The following is a 21,567-nucleotide window of genomic DNA, read 5'->3' as shown; positions in this document are numbered from 1 at the left end:
TTTGGTTCAGCCCTCCCTAGACTGGAATGGTCTTCAATTTTCAACTTAAATATTTACTATGACAAAGGCAAATTTTTTAAGGAATTGAGGTGTGTGTGCCTGTGTGTCTGTGTGTCTGTGTGTGTGTATGTGTGTTCCATTTGTTCCAATTATGCTGAGTAAAATAACCAGATTCGAGTGACCAAAACAAAATATTAAAACTTTATTTTCTTATAATTATTTAACTTTATTCTTTCCTAAAAGTTTGAGTGTTACCATTTTAAATCCATTTGTACACTGTATGTTCTTCACGACAATTATCCTCTCAGTTTCTTCATCTATAAAACGTGTTGTTGTGAAGATTAAAGGAGTTCATACATATAAAGCACTTAGAACCATGCCTAGCAAGAGGTAAGTGCTATGTAAGTATTAGCTCTTGATTATTATTATTATTATTATTATTATTACCATTATTATTATCATCACCATCATTAGTGAACCTGTGTAAAATAAGCTATTACTTCAGTGCAAGGCCTTATTAGTAAATGTATAGAAAATAAAAACCATCCTATGCGGTTCTTGAAAGTCTTAAAATTATCAGGAGCTGATTACACATGGATAACATTGAGGTTTATCAGCTAACAAGGAAAAAAGTTCCCACTGAAGCTGTAAAAGCCCTATTTCCTTCTCTTTTCAGCTCCAGAAATCTATCTCGTGAACTGTTACGGCTTAATTCCCATTTTCATCATGCTTTTGTCTTATTCAAAGGCTCTCCACAACCTATCTCACAACGTTCAGACATGCATCTGATCAACAAACAAATATTTAGTGATTATTACATGCCAGGGACTAGAGGTATAAATACGACTAAGGCATGGCCTTGCAACTGTGGAGTTTACTTGCTAGTGGACAAACAGGCACATAAACAGATAATTACAGAACAAAGCAGGAAATGCAATGACGGAAGTGCATACAAGGTGCTATGGGAACAGAGATGAAGGACGCTAGAGTTCAACCCGGAAGTTTCAGATAGGGCTTCCTGGAGGAAAGGATGCCAAGGCTTAAAGAATTTCAAGCAGAAACTTAAGTGTTTTCTCTGGGATCCCAGGGCTTCCTTATTTCGTCCTTTTTAACCCTCCAGCCATTTCTCCATTCCTCCCAACATACCTTACCTCCCCACTCCTATTGGACCAGTCTCATAATTATGTCCTTGAAAAATCCAGTTTTGATCCTATCTCTAATTCCTCGTCTCATATGGCATTCTCTATCAGATATTCTCTGCCTGGTAAAGTGTGTTCTCATCTCCTCCATGAAAACAGGCCCTACTTTGATGCAGTCATATACCTTCCTATTACTCATGAAAGCATATCAAACAGTCATATTCAGAAAGACATTAATGTTATTTTTCCACACTTTGTAATTGTTTATTGTGTTTTTCTTATCACTCCAACAAAACTATAAGCACCTTAAGGAAAAAAATAGTTCATAAGTTTATTTTGTTTCACAACACCTGGCAAAGGGTCAGCCAAAGCAAAGTACAAGATGTCAAAAATACTTACTGAATTAAATTATTTCACCAATGCCTTTTCTGGTTTATCTGATGTTCAACAAATTCATTTCATGAAAGTTTAGAAGTGCAAATAACCAGAGGAGAGAACATTCTTACTTCTGTCAGTTAATTTACTAACTGAAAGTCAGTAGTATTATATGAGAAATAAACTAGCTTGGTAGAAGTTGTGAATGTGAAGAAAATGTGATCCATGGAATAAATTACACATTTGGTTTATAAAACAGCCTGTGAATAAGGTTCTTGTACTTGGTAAGCAGTAAAAAAGCAGTATATTGTTGAGAGGCAGTGTATTTAGGGTAGAGTACAAGTTTGAATGGCCTTTTTTGTAAGGAAGTATTATATATACATATATATATCAGTCAAGTAAATGACGAGAATTATACATATATGTGAATGCTGCACGCATGCACACACACACACACACACGCACACACACGAGTGTCAATAAGATAACAGAAATGGCAGTTGGGAAAACAACCTTTTCATAGCGCTAACGATGGGCATTTTTAAACTCAGCACTTCCTTCTTATTTCTTATCTGTTTCCCTCCCACTGTTATTTCTCACATTGTTCCTCTGTGTAGTCTTTTCCGCCTCACTCCCTCCTCTCTAACAAACAAACAGTCCACACACTTTCTCATTCACACTCACACACATGCACCTCAATTGTTTCCTACACTTTGTGTTCAAAGTACGAAACCAGCTACCTCCAGAGGGTGTCTGATAGTGCTGCCATTAATACACTAGACTACTGAGTGGTTTTCAAACTTTTGCTCACGAAACCCTAAAAGAATTTTGAAAAAAAACAGAGAGACTCTGCGCCAGTTACCAATTTATTTATTGCCTCTCACCTCTAAATCCATCTTCCTTGCCTGCTCTGCTAAAATGTATCTGGGACCTTTAAATATTGTTTTCTTTGTCAGCTAACATGATATTAAACCTTGTCAGTAGAGGGCACAGGAGAAGGATTGCAGGAGCAAGAGGTCCTTCCTTCCTGGTTTCAGTATGCTTTCTCAACAGGCTCCTGCAGCGCCCGCGGCTTTGCAAGTATCTGGCTCACGCGGTGCATGCAGAGTCTCTATTTGCAGGCCCTGGCAACGTGGGCGGCTTCCCCAGCACCCAACTCCTCAGCATACGCAGCCTCTCCAGCCCCCAGCCCTTTTCACTGCTTCTCAGGTGACAGGCTCCCGTGGCTTCTCTGGAGCGAGGGGCAGCCTCCAGGGCACAGGAGTGAGCTGCACGTGGCGGCCAGCAGCCTCCCCGGCACCTCCCTCAGGTAGTTTTGCAGTGGAGCGCTCCCAGTGAGACACCTCCCAGCAAAGAGCTTTCCCCAGCACCCCGGAGGCGAGGTTTCTAGCAAATTCCAGAAGGCAGACTTCCAGAAAGTTACAACATCATGGCCCCAGTGAGTCCTGTGCCATCAGCCCCAGAAAGGCTGGGCGGGGGGGGGGGGGGGGGGGGGGGGGCGGGTTGCAGGGAAAGCTCTTCCTTGGGCTCTATCTCAGCCCTAGGGGCCATGATAGCTTCCTATATTTGTTATCTTTGTATTCTTTAGAATTTCTATTTACTTCTTACTAGCCAATCCCTCATCACCATAATCCTCTGTCACACATAGTAATTCTCTACATTAAACTTTCCTGTTCAAATCACTGTGTGGCTTCTGTATCCATATTGGGTGCTGACTGATACACACTTCCTCATACATTTTAAAGTGACAGCTAAAATTTCTTATCAAAAATTTAAATAACTGAAAAAAGATAAATTATCTGGTGTTCTGTATATAGACATGTTTAAAATATATTTCTGTCAAAATCTTAGAGTGACATATCTAGATCAGTTAATGAGCGGGAGAAGTCCACCATATAACATAATTTGCAAAGGCAGTCCTCACTGTCCTGTCTATCAAGTAAATCAGACTTATTTCCTGTACACACACACACACACACACACACACACACACACAAAGACTTTCATTTAAAATTTTTGAATAAATATGTTGATACATGTTTTCATGACACACATCTCACTCAAGACTGGTAGAAAATGGATAGACGGACAACAGATGGAGAGACAGATAAGCAGACAGCCGGCAGGCAGACTGAGCCTTTCCAAGAGTAGTTTCAATACTTTTTTACCAGTTCAATATTTCTCAGTTTTGTTTTGTTTTTTTGGCCTTGCTTTCATGGGTCTCTCCTTCAGAAGTAATGCCTTCCTGAACTGTCCTTTTGCTTGATGCCTTAAAGATTTTATCCTGTGACAACAAGTCATAGTAAAATTTGGGATGGGTGGAAGGTATGACATCTTTTGTGAAGTGGGAGAAGGGCGACTATGACAGAGGAGATTGGAAGGAAGAAGTGGCCGACTACAGACTCTCTCAGACACAGACAGCAGTTTCAGGAAAGTGTATTGTATAGCGGTTGAGGACCAGAAAATTGCTTCCCTCAAAACTGTCCATGCCCTGTGGCCCCATGCCCTGTGGCCACCCAGGGTACAAGTTCTCCCGTATGAAGAAAGCAGCACCAGGACAAAGAATACTGTATTCTACAATTAAGGCCAAAGCAGGGATATTGTTCCCCCTAGAACTGACAAGAAACCAAGTATGGAGAAGCACACTTTTTTAAAAAAAATATAGAATAAAAATATTAAACTATATTCCTTAAAAACTTAGAAAACAAAAGCTTTCCTTACAAGAATGCTAACGTTTCCTTTAGAGTCAATATCACATCAAATATGAAATCCTGAACCCCACCAGCACCTATGTTTGGATAAGGGTCTTGCTTTTACTATTTGTGACTCAAGATGTCACATGGGTTAAATCCTTCATTTACAGTGGTTCTGTTTCTTATTTAAAACAGTAAGTTTTCCTTAGATCCACTACTTTACTGAATCACATAATAGGGAAAGAAATGAACAATCTTAAACAAAAAGCAAAGAAGATGTGGCCAATTTTTACCATTTGGGATATTAACAAGTTTAACATGGCTCAGCAACTATCTTAAGTGTTATATCAACTATTATGACACAAACTAAAGGTGTTGAAATATAAAGACGTGTGTTTTCTGAGAGGAAATGGGTGACAATTTGAAGGGCTGGTTTTTTTAACAGAAAGAATAAATACGTAAGAATTCAGAACAGATTCTCAACCAACACTAATGTGCAATAAGGTTTATGGAAGTTAAGAAAGGTTTTAAACTTAAAAAAATTTTTTTTCAAGGAAACTACTGTTTCCTGTTATTTCTGGGAAATCTGTAAATGCTAGGGTTTTCAAAAGGAAACATTTGTGGAGAGATATTAAGTATGTTTTACTTGCTACACATATCAGATTCTTGTTTGTTCATTTCCCCTAAGAAGTCTGTAATTCTGTTTTAAATAAATGACATTTACTCTCAATTAAGGTTTCTGTCTTTTTATTCCCCCAAATCAGCATCCCTATGGGAAGTACAGGGCTTCTAGGATTTTCTCCACCTACATAAATAAATTTTTAGTAAAGAGCTTTCTTTCTTGAATAAGATCCATAATCTCCAGAATACACTGTCTGAATTAACTATTCCGTTGAAAAAGTCTATGTACTGGCCTGTTTTATAGTAAACTATTGGGATCTTTAAAATAAAGATTCTGGATTAATGCAAAACTCAGAGTATGTAATTTACTTATATATGTATAAATATCTATTATATTTCCCATTTTACTTTCAATACAGCTATTGCCCTTCATTGCAGAAGTATGAATAATCAACTTGGTGGATATTATTCAATCTGAAGGATGCACATAGAGAACTTCCATCATGGTCAAATAAATAAATTTAGGGCCATCACTTGATGACAGAAAAATCAATAAATACATAGACATTTCTACGTTCACCAAAATCTCTTTTATAGCTCTGCTAAGCACCATGGTTACTAAGATGAACAAGTTAACGTTAGGTATTTTAAAGATCCAAATAACGAGAAATCAGCCAGTCTACCAAACTGGTAGTTTATCATGAAAGTCAATAATTACTTTTGTTTTGTGGGGGGGGAAATAGAAAAATTAGAAATAAGAAAATTTAGTAATGGAAAGATTCTAATGTGAACAGACAATACCAAGTTTGTTGCCATATGTGATTTGTCCATATCCATAGGTTTTTAACATACTTACTTGAACAATGGAGTTCCACAAACAACACATTTATATATTCCAGGATCTTTGTGATGTGTATATTCTCCTTCGAAGGCGCTGATGCACAATAAACAGAGCATAAAAAAATTAATTAAACAAGTTAGCATTATTTCTTATAGAACATATTTGCTTAAAATACATTTTTCTAAGAAAACTTTCAAGGGCTTTTTGTCCTAAAATGAGAACAGACCAAACATATGGAAATCTGAACATTACTAATACATTTCAAATCTGTATAATAAAATGTGCATATAAATAACAACTCCAAACTAGTGCGGGTTAAATTTTTTTTAAAATCAGGCCATCTAGTTATGTAATGCTTAGAAAACTTTTTTTCCTATTTAAAAAAAAAAAAAGCCTGTAGTTCAGATTCACAGAAAACAACATTATTACATAAGATTTCTGCTACTCTACAGTGTCCAAGAGTATATACCAGAAAATGCAGAAGGGTCCAACACTTCCAGTGGAAGGAGTCTTATTTTTTGGTTTGAAAAGGAATATTGCAGCTTTAAGGGAATATTTTTCTAAGTTAACAATCTTAAAGGCTAGGAGGTCATTCAGCTAATACAAATCAGCTGTGCTAGCCCAACAAAAAGTCTGTGCTCTGCAGCTTGTTTTTATTATCCTTTCACCCTCTTTATGAGGTCCAATTTTTTTATAAACAGAATTTTTAAGAATGACCTAATCTCTAGTTGTTTGTGTGCATTAAATCATTTTGCTAGTCATGTACACAACAGGACGGGTAGACGTCTTGGACCAAGACCGAAGTCCATCGCTAACTCATTGTGCGGTAAAGGTGGCCGTTGTCAGAGATTCAGCACTTGGTAAATTCAGTAAACAGTATATACTGTGACAGGAAGACAGTGTTGCCTATTAACAAAGACCCCACGTGTGGTAAAGAGCTCTTTCAGTTCATGAATGAAAACAAGAAGTTACATCATTAATAAATTTGGATCAGAGGTAAGTTACAGCCTTATGCCAAGCTCCATGGTATAAATTAGACAACAAAATGGCTGGACTTTGGCAAGTTACCTTTGAGCTGGAATCAGCTGAGAGAGACTTTATTCACTAAAAACAGTCTTGGAAGTGAACAAACTCTTTTTTCAGGACTTAGGGCAAACTTCCAAGGACCAAAGCCATGTGAGGGCAGTTATTGAAAATTTTTGACATTCCAACCACAAATGAGCCAATAAATACTTTCTCCACATGTGCTTCAAAAAGAAATTGGAGTGGGGTAGAAAGGAACTAAATTATGCTACCTTCTTTTTGCAGCCAAAACGTCTATACTTACAATGGCCACCTTCAAATTTTCAGTATCCTGGCAAAGTGCCATGTCCCTCATGGTTTTGCTTACTCTGATGTCTTCCCAAAAAATGTACCTAAATCGCTATTACTTCCACACATTTTGTAGTAAACTAGAAACAGGCCCTTAACAAAAGCCTTGTGACTTTACAAAAGATCGAGTGTTCATTAAATGGGGGAAAGAATAAATAAAACTTAGTCTTAACCTAAGCAATACCATTTTCAACCTTTTCAAGGATACTAATTTGTAGACTTTAGCAAATAAGTATAGAATCCTTTAAATTAAATGGCAAGGAAGAGGATTCAAAGGTGGGGAGGGGGGATGAGGAGGATGAAGAAAACTAGCTCTTGCTTAATGGCGTTTTCGTAAGCTCGCCTTACCTTTCGGTCCCTTTCTCCTGAGTGACATGGTACTGCTGGGGTGTTAGCCGCTTCCTCAGTTCCTGCTGGGAAAAGACCACCTTACAGCTCTTTTTATCCCTACATGACCCTGGAAAGAGAGAGGATGTGGGAGAAGGAGGACTTTTAGCTTGAATCCTAAATAACTGCTTTGGCTGGCCGTCACAGCACAGCTTCTGCAGTCACTTGTCAATGACCAGGCCAGTCCCTAACACACTAGACAAACTTACCTGAACTGCAGCTGGCTATTTCTTTCAGTTTAAAAAGAATGGTATTCAAGATTCAGGTGATTCCACTGGAGCACTGACAATGTGCTACAGCCAAAGCTGCTGGCATGAGACAGTAAAAACCCATTGAACATTCACAAGGTAGGAATACATCCTTTACGTCTCCCAGTACCTTGAATTTCTTTTTTTTCAAATGAATTCAAAAAGCATAACTCTATTTATAAGCATTTATGCTGTATATATAAGAGGATGGGCATATTATATTAAACAATAACTCTTCATTCGTTTAGTAGAATAGCCTGAAACCTTCCTCATTCAATTTCCAACCTGGGTGATTTAAATACTATCCTATTTGTTTATTGAACCCTAAAGATGTGTCTTTCCACAGCTAGGAATTGCTATTCTCTGTGATTCTGTCAGAGGCTTCACTAGGTTCTGAAGAGTCCTTAAAAACAAATATCTCTTGCAAGACTGTATATTACCATGTTTAAACGGGCAGCAAGAAACTTTTAATAGACTGCAGGAGAAGGCATTTACACTAATGCAGATTCAAGAAGTTCCAAAGAAAGAGTGAGAAAAATAGGGAGGGAGGAAAGACAAAGAAAAGCAAAAGTGAATGTGATTTTATTTAGAGACCTACATTTTTCTTTTTATAAAGTATACTTAGAAAGACTTCACTGGCTAAATGTATTTGAATGGTAAAATAATTTTAATTAGATTCTAATAACAATGTTAGCTTTTATTTCAACTTATACAGACCGCAATAAAACGTCCAGACAATACCTGCTTATATGGGGTATTTTGTCTTACCGGAACAAATGACTGAAAAGAAACACAGTCGGCCCTCTGTATCCACAGGTTCCACGTCTATGGATTCAACCAAACACGATGGAAAATATTCTCCCCCCAAAATTCCAGAAAGTTCCAAAAAGCAAACCTTGAATTTGCCATGCTAAGGCAACTATTTACATAGCATTTGCATTGTGTGAGGTATTATAAGTAATCTAGAGATGATTTAAAGTATAAGGGAGGATGTGCATAGGTTATATGTAAATACTACGCCACTTTATATAAGGTCCCTGAGCATCCTCAGATTTTGGTATCTGCGGGGGGGTCAGGAACCAATCCCCCATGAGTACCAAGGGATGATCAATAACTCCAGACACGGCAACCCTTACTCACTGCAGTAAAATTGCTTTTCTTTGCTTTTCCATCACAGTGCGAAAGAGGCACGCAGATGTCACCACATGCAAAAATTTCCTACCATGTTACGAAATTACTGAAAGAAAGCTTGCTTAGTTCCCCAAATACTAAACTCAATTTGTTTTGAAACATAAAAGAAATATGATTTAGGAATAGAAATGCTTTCTACTTCTTTTACTTTTAAGGTACCTAATGTCATCGTATATGAGATCACTGAAATTAAAACAGGAGAAGCTTAACTAACCACTGACTCTGATTGTGGGATTGAAGAAGGATATCAGCTTCCAGAATCAGGGCCACCAAGATAGAGTGGTTGATTCTCTATGAGAAAATATGGAGGCAGCAAAAGAGCAAACCAGAGCCGAACAGCAAAACACACCTTTGAGTAGACCTGTGGGTTGTCAAATAGCGCCTCTTCTGACCTTCCACAAAGAATGTTGGCCCTGCTCTGGCCTGAAAAGATCCACAGGAACAGCTGGCAAATCACACTAATGGCATGTTGGTCTCTCATCTCACTGAACCCCATATTACACTAGGCTTTATGCAAATACCTACTACTTACATTTTTAATATTTTCTAAGAGATAGAAATGTTTCCCTGAGAAATGTTTGTCCTGTCAGAACAAGCCTCTCCACAACTTGAATGCAGAACTGGCTGTGATAGGTGAGTGTCTGCTCAATTTGCTATAGATGTCTTAAAAAGTAACTTTTTGTTTTTATTGCTTTATATGTTGAAGGGGTTGTGTCTTTGTGGATTTTGTCCCCAAAAGTTCATTAATTGCAAATCTAACATGACAAAATAACTTGGTTAAAATTATTCTTTCCAATGGCATAGATAATTAAAATCTATACAATTAGAATTAAACAATTCTCTCTAAAATATTTTTGTTAATATACGTTCATTCATACAAAAAGGCCAATTGTGTTCCCAAAGTTGAGAGAACTAAGCTACCCATCTGTATGTCATTTAGTACAAGAGAAGCAACTGCAGGTTTAAATTACATGGTATTGGATTGCAATTTCCTAACATTGGATGCTTTTCTGCTTTTTTACCTTGAGTCATTTACTAAGGAGTGTTCATAAAAAGTAGCTTAAAGCACAGATGCTTGCAAATCGTTTAGGCAAAGATGTTTCTCTCTTTTTCATTCTGCCTCTCTCAAAAACCTCTCTTTTCTGAAGAAAAAGAATAAAACTGTTGGTCAGTATTGACGAACCATGTCAAGGATTTGTACAAGGAAAAAAGGTAAAATTGAAAACATCTGATTGAAGTAAATAAGGCAAACATAAAAGCTTCACTGGTGAATGAAGGGTACTGAAAAAACTTTATTTCATAGATTAGAAATTACTTTTGATCTAAACATTCTTAAAAACAGATTGTTTTCTACTATGAACCATCTCATTAGCTGTGCTACAGAGACCTCGTTTTAATGGCAAGCTTTGAAAGACTGCTGCTGTACTCTTTTGTTAGTCTCCGTCTTATTTGTAAGGGGGATAAAGATTTCATTCCAGCTTTCTTTGTTTGTCTTTCAAGAACCACTAAAGCAGTATTCACACAAATTTTGTAGGAATGTGCCCTATGTCATAGCCTACAAATTATTTGGTTTTGGTGCACTTAAAGGTCATCTTCCAAATTAGCAAAATTTTCCTACATCCTGGCTTTTCAACCTTAAATATAAATATTGTTTCCTAACTGTAAGTGAGGTTTGTTCTTTAAGAAATGCTGGTGTTTATTTAAAGTTGTCAAACTTTGTACATTTTTATTCTTTGGTCATACTATGTTCTCAAAATAATTAGGCTTTTAAAGTGTACCTAATAGCAAAAGGAAGTATATGTGGACTAGAAACAACCATTGTGATTTAATACTAAACAATGAAAAGTTAGTCAGATTTTAATAAATTTCTTGCCACATAGTTTAATAATAATACACTTCCTGGACAATTGAAAGCTGTACTATTACATTAGCTCTCCTAGCATCATAACCCAAAACTGGCATATATAAACACAGACAGGCTTCACTTTTGTCTCTAATTTCTCTTTTCCCTATCAGACTCACTTTTCTAAAGTCATGTGGTGCCACTGTTAATTTCAAAGAAATCATTTCATTTTGAAATTCTAGAATAATTCATTGGATGGTTTCCCTTTACTATCTTCACTTAGGTACTGTAATTTTCTTATTACACAGGGTAATTTAACATTAGTGTTATATGACATCTGTTCAATGACCCCTAAATTGGCTTAGAAGTATGTTAGGGAAAGATTTTTTCCTTTATTTAAATGGTTAATGGAGTACTTCGAAGCCACAAGTGAGCATATGTGTATACACACGCAACACAAAGCATATCTGAGAGGGTAATATTGCCACTTTGGTATCTAATCATAACACCATTCCTTACAGAGTAACTTTGGTATATATCAGACCCACCTTGAACCCTATCCAAGGGCATTTATTTGCTAAAATATACCCAAAGTCTCTTTTTATATCAAAGCTTGTTCCATATTGTTGCTTCAAAGCCAGTATTGTCTTGAATTAGAGTTCACTTTCTGCCTTGCCTGCTTCCTAGTCACGTGACCTTAGACAAATGGGTCTCTCTATGTGCTACCACCCTCAGAGGTCTGCTGTAAGGATCATAGCAATTAGCACTTAACAAACACTGTCTAAACAAATGCAGTATTATATTATCATTTTGATTACAGTGAATTCTGAAGTTAAAACTGTATTTTAAAAGGTAACCAGATCAGGTATTTCAGTGTGCTGCAATATTTTATTGGTAATTATTTTTCCATAATAATTCCCTTAGAACAGTATTTTCCTCACAAGTTATCTTTAAAAATGATTAAAATGAGAATTGAAAGAGGAGAAGAAAATTAAAATTTGAGTGCCTACTATGTGCCAGGCACATTTCTAGGCACTTTCACATAACTACATTTAATCCTCTCAATAATTCTAGGAGGTAGATGTCACACCCATTTTACAGATACGGAAACTGAGGCTCAGAGAGGTTATAACATAACTTACTAAGGACAAACAGCAAATAGATATACTGACTCAAATCCCAGGCTATCTGACTGCAATGCCCATGGAAAACTTATGCTACAAATTTCTTCTTTCTTCTTAAATTATGCAATAACTTTCAGCTTGAAAACCATCACTAACAACTTAAGATAATAAGAGAGAAAAGTAATAATCACTACAGTACATCCAGAAAAGTAAAAACATTTGTCTATTAGCCAATGTCTGTTTTCTCTGTGTTCATTCCTTCAGCATAGGGTCAGTGACAAGGTTCAAACGGGATTCTCACAAAGTCTATAAAACGTTGAAAGGCTTTTTAAAGTCCTGTTTAGAAGTAAATCAAATCTGTTAACTAAATCTTAGAGCACTTTTAAGTCATAAATCTTATATTTCAGTGTGAAAATTCAAAACAAAACAAAATCCAAAGATCCCATAACTTTAATTTTGGTCCTAGGATCAGAAAAAATGAAACTATTAAATATCTTCCCAAAATAATAAGTGAGTAAGAGATAAGACTATCTTGTTTTGCTTTGAATTAACTAGGTTAAAACAGTAAAGTTCATGTTGAAATATCTTGCTACTATATTTAAAAATGGTGTATTTTAATTTTCACTATAAATTATAATTTTCAGTTGGTTATTAGTCTGTCATACTGGGAAATTAAAGAAACTTTTATCCCAGATGTAGTAGTGTTAGGAATTTCTAAATAAGTGGGCATTTATAAAAGCCAAATCTAGTCCATTTTTATAATAGAATATAAAATTATATGCCATGAACCATTTTTCTCTTGTGTTTTGTTTGTTTTGCACTCTAGTAATTTAATAAAGGCTTTAAGAAAAAAATGCAAAGCACAAGAAAGAAAAGCTCCATGCTTGTAGAAGCATGCTCAATTTTTCTGATTTTTTTTTCTCAACGTAGACCTATACAGGAAAAACATTCCTGAGATTAACATACAGTCTAAGACGCCATGCCACTCTGGCTTCAGTCCTCTGGTTTCCATGAAACTAGGGCTGCAGGACTTTCTTTGAGGACCACTGATCTGACATTTTTCTTACTGGTTTTTTAAGTCATCAAAAATGTTGAGTGTTTACAGAGTGCCAGGCACTGTGCTAAGTAAAATACTCATTCATTCATTCAATAATTACTTACTGAGCACCTACTATACGCTGGCATTATTCTAAGTACTTAAGATATATCTGTGAACGAAATAAAGATCCTACTTTCATGGAGCTCCCATTCCAGCAGGGGTAGGGGAAGACAGATAAAACACAGTGAAAATAAGTAAGAAAACTATATAGCCTCTTAGAAGGTGATAAGTATACAGGATGGAAAAAAAGCAAAACTGAGCAGGGCAAAGAAGACTGGGAGTGCTAGAAGTAAGGGCTGTAACCTTAAATAGAGTGGTCAAGGTAAGACTCACGGAGGTGACTTTTGAGCACCGCCCTGCCTTAAGGAGGAGAGGAAGTTGACCATGCTGCTATCGGAAAGGAGAGCTTTCTGAACACCCAGTGGAAATGGCCAACGCAAGAGATGAGTACACTAAAAAGTTCATACTCCAGTGGTAGAGATGGAGACAAGTAATTGCAACGCAAGTACTAAAACCTGAATATGAATGGAGTAGGTAAACAACAAAGAAAGAATATGCTTTTACATCTGGAAATTTACAATTGCATATCTTAGCACAGACATTGTCTGACATTACCTTCCTTTCTTCCAAGTGAAATCCTTTAAGCCAAGTGCTATACTCAAAATAGCTCTCAGAGAGTATTTGTCTGGCAGAACCTTGAACACAGAATTAGACATGCGGTCTCTGCTAATTTGCTCTATGTATTTAATGTCATCCCTTTCAGACTATAGATCATCATTCCCAACCTGGAGTCATGTGTAAGATACTCAACAGACATTCTTTGGTGATGAATTTTTGATAGGCCTAGAGAGCAAAATCCTTTGGCCAAACAATGTTTTTACCCTTCGGAGACAGTTCACTAACTCTCCGCTTCAGGTGGTAGCAGGGAACATCCATAACTAAAGAAAGTATAAAATTAGTACCTCAACTTAGTTTCCATTTTTTAAAAACATTCTTGATTTTTACATTTAGGTTCAGTTTAATTTCATCTGTCCTCTAAGTCCTAAATATAACACAAAGGAAAACAAAAAACAAAAACTCTAGGTCTTAGGAATCAGAAAGCAGACAATTGTTTCTTTTTAAGGTAAGGATTTGTTTTCTTTTCTATATGTGAGAAAAATCACACCTTTATTTCTCATAGTAGTAATCACATTTAATGCCTTCTTGCTGTTTTTCTATTACTTCATATAAGACAGTTCTACAGAGCAGTTTCAGTTATATTCTATTGATGCATGCACAGAGTTCTAATTAACATTAATGGACGTATAAGCATGCCAAGGCAACACACCATTTTAAACTTCTTGAATTAAACAAGACCATATGTTTTGTGGTGCATAGTTGAATGATAAAATTGGCCTTCTGGTTTCCATACTGAAGGTTTGAATAGATAAACTAAGAAAATATTTTCAAGGAAGTTTTCCTTCCAAGTCTACATATCCTGATAAATTCACCCCTACTCTGATCTTCCATCTGAATATCCTTAGTACTAGTGTATTTACCCTGCAGGGTACTATTTACATGAGCTAATATAATATATTGCAATTATTCTCAAATGTCGTCAGTTGTTTCTGCTTTATTTTCCCAGATTATAAATTCTTTGAAGACATAAACTGTTGAGCCTAATATTAATTCATACCTTCTACAACTATTTATTAAACATCTACAGTGAATTAAGAACTGTGATGTGTACTGGAAAGTTAAAAATGAATAAGTCAAGGTTTCTGCCTTAGGGGAGCACACACTGTAGCAGGAAAGATAAGAAAAACAATCAATACAATGTGCAGTCTTATAGTAAAAATATATGCAAAGTTTTGTGTAAAGAGAGTTAACAAAGAAGACATTAACACTCTTAAACTTTGCCCACCTACATTGACTAGGTCCAATTATAATTGGGATATGGAAAGCTCACATTATTTGCAGAAACAGCATCTACAGGGTCACAGGGCCAGAGAAGATTCAAATAGGGAAGAGAACTCCATCCAGACAAGCTGATAGATGTAGTGTGATCAAATATGTACAATGTCAAGGTGGTAATCAAAGAGTCTTTCATGTAAGTGGGATTACCTAATTTAACAAAGCAAAATAGCCAAGATAAAATGTAGATTCTGATTTGGAAGAGGGAAAATTGGGCAGCTGAGAAATAAGGCAGTTTTAAAATTAAAGGGGAAATATGCCAATGTTTTCTCACTGTAAGTCAATGGGAGTAAATGTATTTCCCACAGCATCTAAAGTCTATTAATATGATTTTAAATTCTAGCCTTTGATATTAAGTAATCTGTAAGGCTGCATGATTTTCTTGAGAGGTGACAACAGAGAGCTTTATCACTACATTCATCCGATGATACACTCACCTGAATGAACTCTGTAAGATAGAAACCACATTTTACATTTCTTTTACTTGTGGGTTACAAATTTTTAATTGTTGAATACATGTGTGATAGTCATTTTATCAGCATTCTCTAAGAGTAGCAAATAAAACTAAAGAGTACTCCTCAGTACTTCAAAATGTAATGCAAATACAAGAGCAATGACTTTTTATTAATGTGGCCCATAAAGACTAGAGTTTAGGGAAATATTCAAAACATGTCTGGATCCAAAAAGCATTTTCTTACTTGCAAAGCATATGAGTAAAAAGAGAAGTTTTAAAGGCACTGCCATCATCAAGTGACAACAGTGGAAGAGAAAGTTACTTAACTTCAAGTCTATCTGATTGCATGTGAAACGTCTGACGAAGTTAAGAGTTCCCTGTTTTTAATTTTTTTTCCAGTATGGGTCTTCACTAGATCATAGCCTGTACAGAAAAAAAAATTAAAAAACAGACAGGCTCATTTCCATTCTACATTTCACATGCAATCAAAAAGACTTGCAAAAAATAGTTCTCTCTCCCATCCTCCCTCACCGCCTTGGGAGCACAGACTGAGGAGATGAGAGGTAACCACCCACAAAAAGGAAGGAAAGGAGCCCTCTCTTAGATTACCATGCAGAATTTTATTTCCATGTAACATCAAGTATGCTTTGTTAGAAAGAAAATAAAACTTATGTTGTCTAAGAGCTCAGCTTTGTAAATTTCTAAAATTACATTATCACCCAAATCCAATTTAAAATCTAAATTAACTAAGCTCAATGGGCAGAAAATATGTCTGCAACTGCCACTCAGTGGACAGCTAAATCTGAGTCTAGCTATACATTCCAGAAAATCTAAGAGATTCTGGAGACAAAAAAAAAATTCAAAAAATTTACAGTTTTCTTTATCAGCCAGATAACTAAAGAAAAGGCATAAGACTTCTGAATTATTCAATATATCCTTGAGGGACTGGGGGAAAATTTCGGTCATCTTTGCATCCCCAGCACCTCGCACTGTGCCCTAAGAAGAGTAAGCCCTAAATAAGTGTATGTTGTATTTAAATATTTATTCAACTCTCCATTTTTATTATTACTATTTAAATTTTCTTCCTAAACGATGTTTTCTAAATGATGGCTCTGGCTATGTTTCTTAGAATTTAGTTTAAAAACTGCAACAGTAATATTTGCTTAATAAACCAGTGTAATTTTAAAAAATAAATGGTGGATTAAATTTTTTTCTTTATTACTACTCTGAATCCTTTATTACCTCTCTAGAGTTCCACTTTCAAATATTTTATTATGACTAATATACCATTAATTCTCTGGATTTAAGACTATGAGGTTACCTAATCCAGCATTCCCCAAAACATATCCTGTGAAACGGTGGCTCTGAAAAAAATGTTCACAAGTAGTTCCTCTTGAGGGGTGAGGAGAAGTTTCTATAGTCAAACCAGATCAGGAAAATCTAGGTTACATGGGTTTCCTAATGAAGACTTCTTACAGACTTTCTTATGCTGATGTGCATTATTGAACATGTGGTATTTTGACGCACCATTATTTTATGCTCCACCAGAAAAGTAAAAAAGAGTTGTCAATCAAACCATGACACAATACTTTCTTATCAAAATAATTTTTAGGGCTTCCCTGGTGGCGCAGTGGTTGAGAATCCGCCTGCCAATGCAGGGGACACGGGTTCGAGCCCTGGTCCGGGAAGATCCCACATGCCGCGGAGCAACTAGGCCCGTGAGCCACAACTACTGAGCCTGCGCGTCTGGAGCCTGTGCTCCGCAACAAGGGAGGCCGCGATAGTGAGAGGCCCGCGCACCGCGATGAAGAGTGGCCCCAGCTTGCCGCAACTAGAGAAAGCCCTCGCACAGAAACGAAGACCCAACACAGCCAAAAGTAAATAAATTTATTAAAAAAAAACTTTTCAGCTGCATCCTCACTACCAAGATGATGAAATGTAAAACCAGCTCATCCTAGAATTTATAAAACATGGTAGTATGCAAAGTTTCTCCATTTGATGACGGGATCAGTTTTACAGGGTATTAGTAGAATGAGTGTTCATAATTTGGGAACTGATGATCTTCCAGTCCAAAGCCCTCATGAGGAAACCAAGGCTCAAAGAAGTTATGGGACCTGGTCACACACCTGGTTAATGAGAGCAAGCTCCGCGTCTGCAGCTTTCCTCATTTAATTCTCTCATTCAATATATTTCCCTCTTGAACCAATGCTCTGTTGTACATTAACATGCCCATCTTTCACTAACCCATGTGCCCACAGCCTGTTCCCACCCCTACGCCACCATCCTCCCCTCCTACTGCCTCCTGCTAATTATAATTACATCTACACATTCCTTCAATATCCTCTAGGAGAACTGTCATTACTTCAAATCCTAATCCAAGAAGCTAGTCAGCCATTCTGGGCAGAAAGAAGCACGATGCTTCTTACTTCTTCTACTTCTTCCTTCAATAGTAAAGCAAAGGAGGAAATGTGTAAATAGAATCATAAAAACACGAAGTATGTAACTCCCTTCATTCTACAGATAACAAAATTTGGACCCAGAGTCGCCATCTTTCTCAGAATGTGCATTCCTTAAGAACAGAGATCACATTACTTAATACGTGGCATTATTCTGATACACAAGATGTTGCTACTTGTTCATCACCATTCATTCATTCAACAAATACTTATTGAACACCTATTATGTGATAAACACAATTCTAGTTGCTAAGACGGAGTAGTCAACTAAACAGACAAAAAAATCTCTACCTTTCTGTAGGTCACTTTGCAGGAACCAAGGGTTTTCCTGTAATAGAAATAGATTTTGATGATCAAACCTATCAACATTCCCAGACTTATTTGATGTTCCACCCCTGACTTTTTATATTTTTCCAGTTTATTCTCCCTTACATCCAGGGATTAAAGTTGCACAGAATAAATTTCTGGGAAATGTCAGATAATGTTAACACTTGAGGGTAATATCTAACTGTGAACGATTTGACAAGAGTGTATTTCATTCTAAGTTTACAGATGAGGAATAGGAATAAAAGGTACAAAACAGATTCTGGGGCCAGAAAGCAAGTTGGTGGTAAAAACAAACTAGTAAATGCAGATTATGCTTCCAATCTCTTTCTTCATCAATACCAATAACAGGACGGCAAGCTCTGAAACTTGCTGTGATGTTATTTAAAATTTGCACAAGAAATATTAAACTATTAATCAAAATGGAATATACTACGAAGAGCTGTACAATTCTGTGAGCGAACATGCATTTCTGTAACAAAACAAAATCTTAAAAACTATAGCTATAGAATTTTAGATTATCTTTGCTTGCTTAAAATTTAAGTAATCTAGCGAGTTGGATTAGCAGTCTATTTATTCTTCACTTGCAATTACGTGATTGAATACAATAAATACATCTAGTGTTGAAGGAAATGCTTACCATAGTAGTAACTGAGTAAATTTAAATTCTATAAATGTGTAGCTCTTAAAAATCACCTAAATAACTGATATCTTTGTCATCACATGGTGTGTGTGTGTATATATATATACATATATATACACACACACACACACACACACACACACCGTATTTTGGCTGTGCACACAGCATGAGGGATCTTAGTTTCCCGACCAGGGATTGAACCTGCACACCCTACAGTGGAAGCATGGAGTCTTAACCACTGGACCCCCAGGGAAGTCCCCATGGTATATTTTTATAACATGCATTTTTAAGTGACTAATACAAGTGCAAATATACTAAATGTAAAAAAGAGAGAGAAAAATGAGGTAATTAAAATAAATAAAATGGGGGTTTTAAATTTTCAAATGGTTGATTTCAAATGCAAAGACACAAAAATAGAGATAATTTGCCACTGCATCTTGGTAAAATCTATTCAAAGCGTTTTAAATTAAAATGTATCTAGCAAAAGCGGCCATGAGAAATTCAGTCTCGAAATAAAATGTTTGGGATGAAGCTATAAACTAGAAAAGACTGACAATGAATATTCATCAAGTATTTAGCCTCAATATTAGTGACTCTTTGTGAACTGTCATTCACGCCCCACTCCTTCATTAAACACGTGTTTGTTAAGAGCAAAAGATGGCTCGTTTTAATAAATCCTTCTATGATCTGTCAGGTAAATTACTGTGAACATGTTTAGATAAATAAACTTCTAAGAATGCTATCTATATGATTCCCCAAAAGTGCATATTGTCTAGATAAACTAACTCTGTAGAATTATCATTTGTTTTCAGAACTGATATTTTATATTCTTTAGTCGTTAATTAGAGAATTTCTCAAACAAAATTAAAATTTATTTTTTGTTCATGCCCATTTTATCTCTGTTGCTACTAGATTTTGCTATGTATTTTATAATTATTAATGTACGTGAAGAATTTATTCTATATTTAAGAAAAAATTAACAAAATCCACATTTAACAAACCATATGCCCAACACCTTATTCATACAGATGTATTTATCATTCTATAGCAATTTAGCCTTGTGCACAATTTTTAAAACTCATCTAATAATCATATGCTGTACAGCAACTTTTCAGTATTAACTAATACTTTATTATATCACGGAGCTACTAAAACATTTTGTTTTAGAAAAGAATATAGCTGCATTAGAGTACTCATTAATCAACATTTTAAATATAATTTTTCTTAGCTTCCAAAAATATTTTTATTCATGCAGAAAAGGATTCATGCTTAACAGTCAACATGTTAAACTCATAACATTTTCAAGATTCTATAAAAATTCAAAACATAGCAAAACAAAATGTGAAATTTTCTTTAATTCTTGGGTGGTCTGCTGAAGAAAATTTAGCTACATATAAAACTATAAATTACTGTTAAATCAGCTTTTTGGATACAAGATAAGTTAATTTATGAAAACGTGTTTTAGTTTATAGAAAGTCTACACATGATAGACAATTTCGATGAGATGTCCAAGCACAAGGGAGTTGGAATCCTGTTGAAAATGGAAAAAGGTTTTGCACTCTACAAATACTGTTTGAACATCATATAAGCAGAAAAATTTGTGGTTTGTAAATCCATGTGTTCTTAACTGAATATTCTTTACATACTTTTGTTTAAGTTTTCACAATGCACCTATGTGCTAATGATATCAATACCCTTTCATGCTGTGAAAGAATGTAAATCTAGTGCCATCTACTGGGAAAAGTAGATACCGTTCAATCAATTAATTGCAAATTATTTTGTGAATTAGGGGAGTTGAAATTTGAATGTCTATTGTTTTAAAAAACCATTTGTTTCTTTAAAAAAAAAAAACTCCCCCAAAGCATTTTCAATATAAATAAATAAGTTAGGTAAGATGAACATGTAAGAATGGTGAAGTTGGAGACTAGAAGGCAGTAAACTGAACTCACGGGAGAGAATTTCATTGGTGATATCAATACAGAAATCAGAAATTATACATTCTGGCTAGAGTTTTTATATTGTTTTGTGTTTAGAAGGCAGGCTCTGAATCTGTGGTCAAGGAGACCTCTCTTATGAGTATCAGAATATCTAATAAAAAATCTTGAAATTATATGAAAAATTGTATAGGTGCACATATGTATCCTCTGGAGGAGAAAAGCCATAACTTTTATCAAAAAAACCCACAAAAAACCACGGAAATGGTTCGTGTTTTCATGACGCAAAATGATTAAAAATTAAAACTAATATAGAAAGCCAATCTATTCAGTAAGTGAACAACACACCAATGACTTCAATTTTTTTTTAAGGTAAATACAATATCAGATGCTATTAATGAAATATTGCCAGCTCAAACTTGAATAGTAGTACTCCTTACTTATGGATATTGCTCTGGTGCTTATCTGTAGCATTTCCTCTTTACAAATGCAGAACTTAAAGCACAGCAAACAATATTAATTTGCTCCAGAGAAAAGCAATCAAAAGAACCAGAGTTCTTAGTTCTCATGGTAAGTGTAATATGTACTTATTCCTTTCCTCAAACAGTTTATCACCAAAACTCAAATTGTTTGAGAGAAAAAGTAAAAGCAAGTTTGGATAATATACTTTGAATCTGTGTTACCTTTTTTTTTTCTTTTGCTGTTGTTGTTATTTGTTTAGCTACAATGTGATTTATACCTGAGAAATCTACCATATTGTATTAATGCAATAAAGTGAGAAAAGAGAAAGTTTTTTTTACAATATATTCAAAAGGCAACCAAACTATGAACTTTAATTTAACCTCCTCATTAGATTTATTTGAGACCCAAA

The 21,567-nt window shown here is 35.6% G+C and overlaps 1 protein-coding gene across 2 annotated transcripts in view; it reads right to left on the bottom strand.

Annotated features, from left to right (window-relative positions):
* The window catches only part of MSRB3 (methionine sulfoxide reductase B3), a 157,794-nt gene that overhangs the window by 100,618 nt on the left and 35,609 nt on the right, over nt 1–21,567 (bottom strand). For both annotated transcript variants that reach the window (XM_068559870.1, XM_068559872.1), the window contains 2 exons: nt 7,389–7,497; nt 5,685–5,762 (listed from right to left, as the gene is read on the bottom strand). In XM_068559870.1, the coding sequence (XP_068415971.1) occupies nt 5,685–5,762; nt 7,389–7,497 (187 nt within the window). The remainder of the gene's footprint in view (nt 1–5,684; nt 5,763–7,388; nt 7,498–21,567) is intronic.

This window comes from Eschrichtius robustus, chromosome 13 (genome assembly GCF_028021215.1).
Source record: "Eschrichtius robustus isolate mEscRob2 chromosome 13, mEscRob2.pri, whole genome shotgun sequence".
NCBI classification, from domain to species: Eukaryota; Metazoa; Chordata; class Mammalia; order Artiodactyla; family Eschrichtiidae; genus Eschrichtius; species Eschrichtius robustus.
Note: the sequence above shows the minus strand (reverse complement) of the source record. Positions and strands in the feature narration are given on the sequence as shown.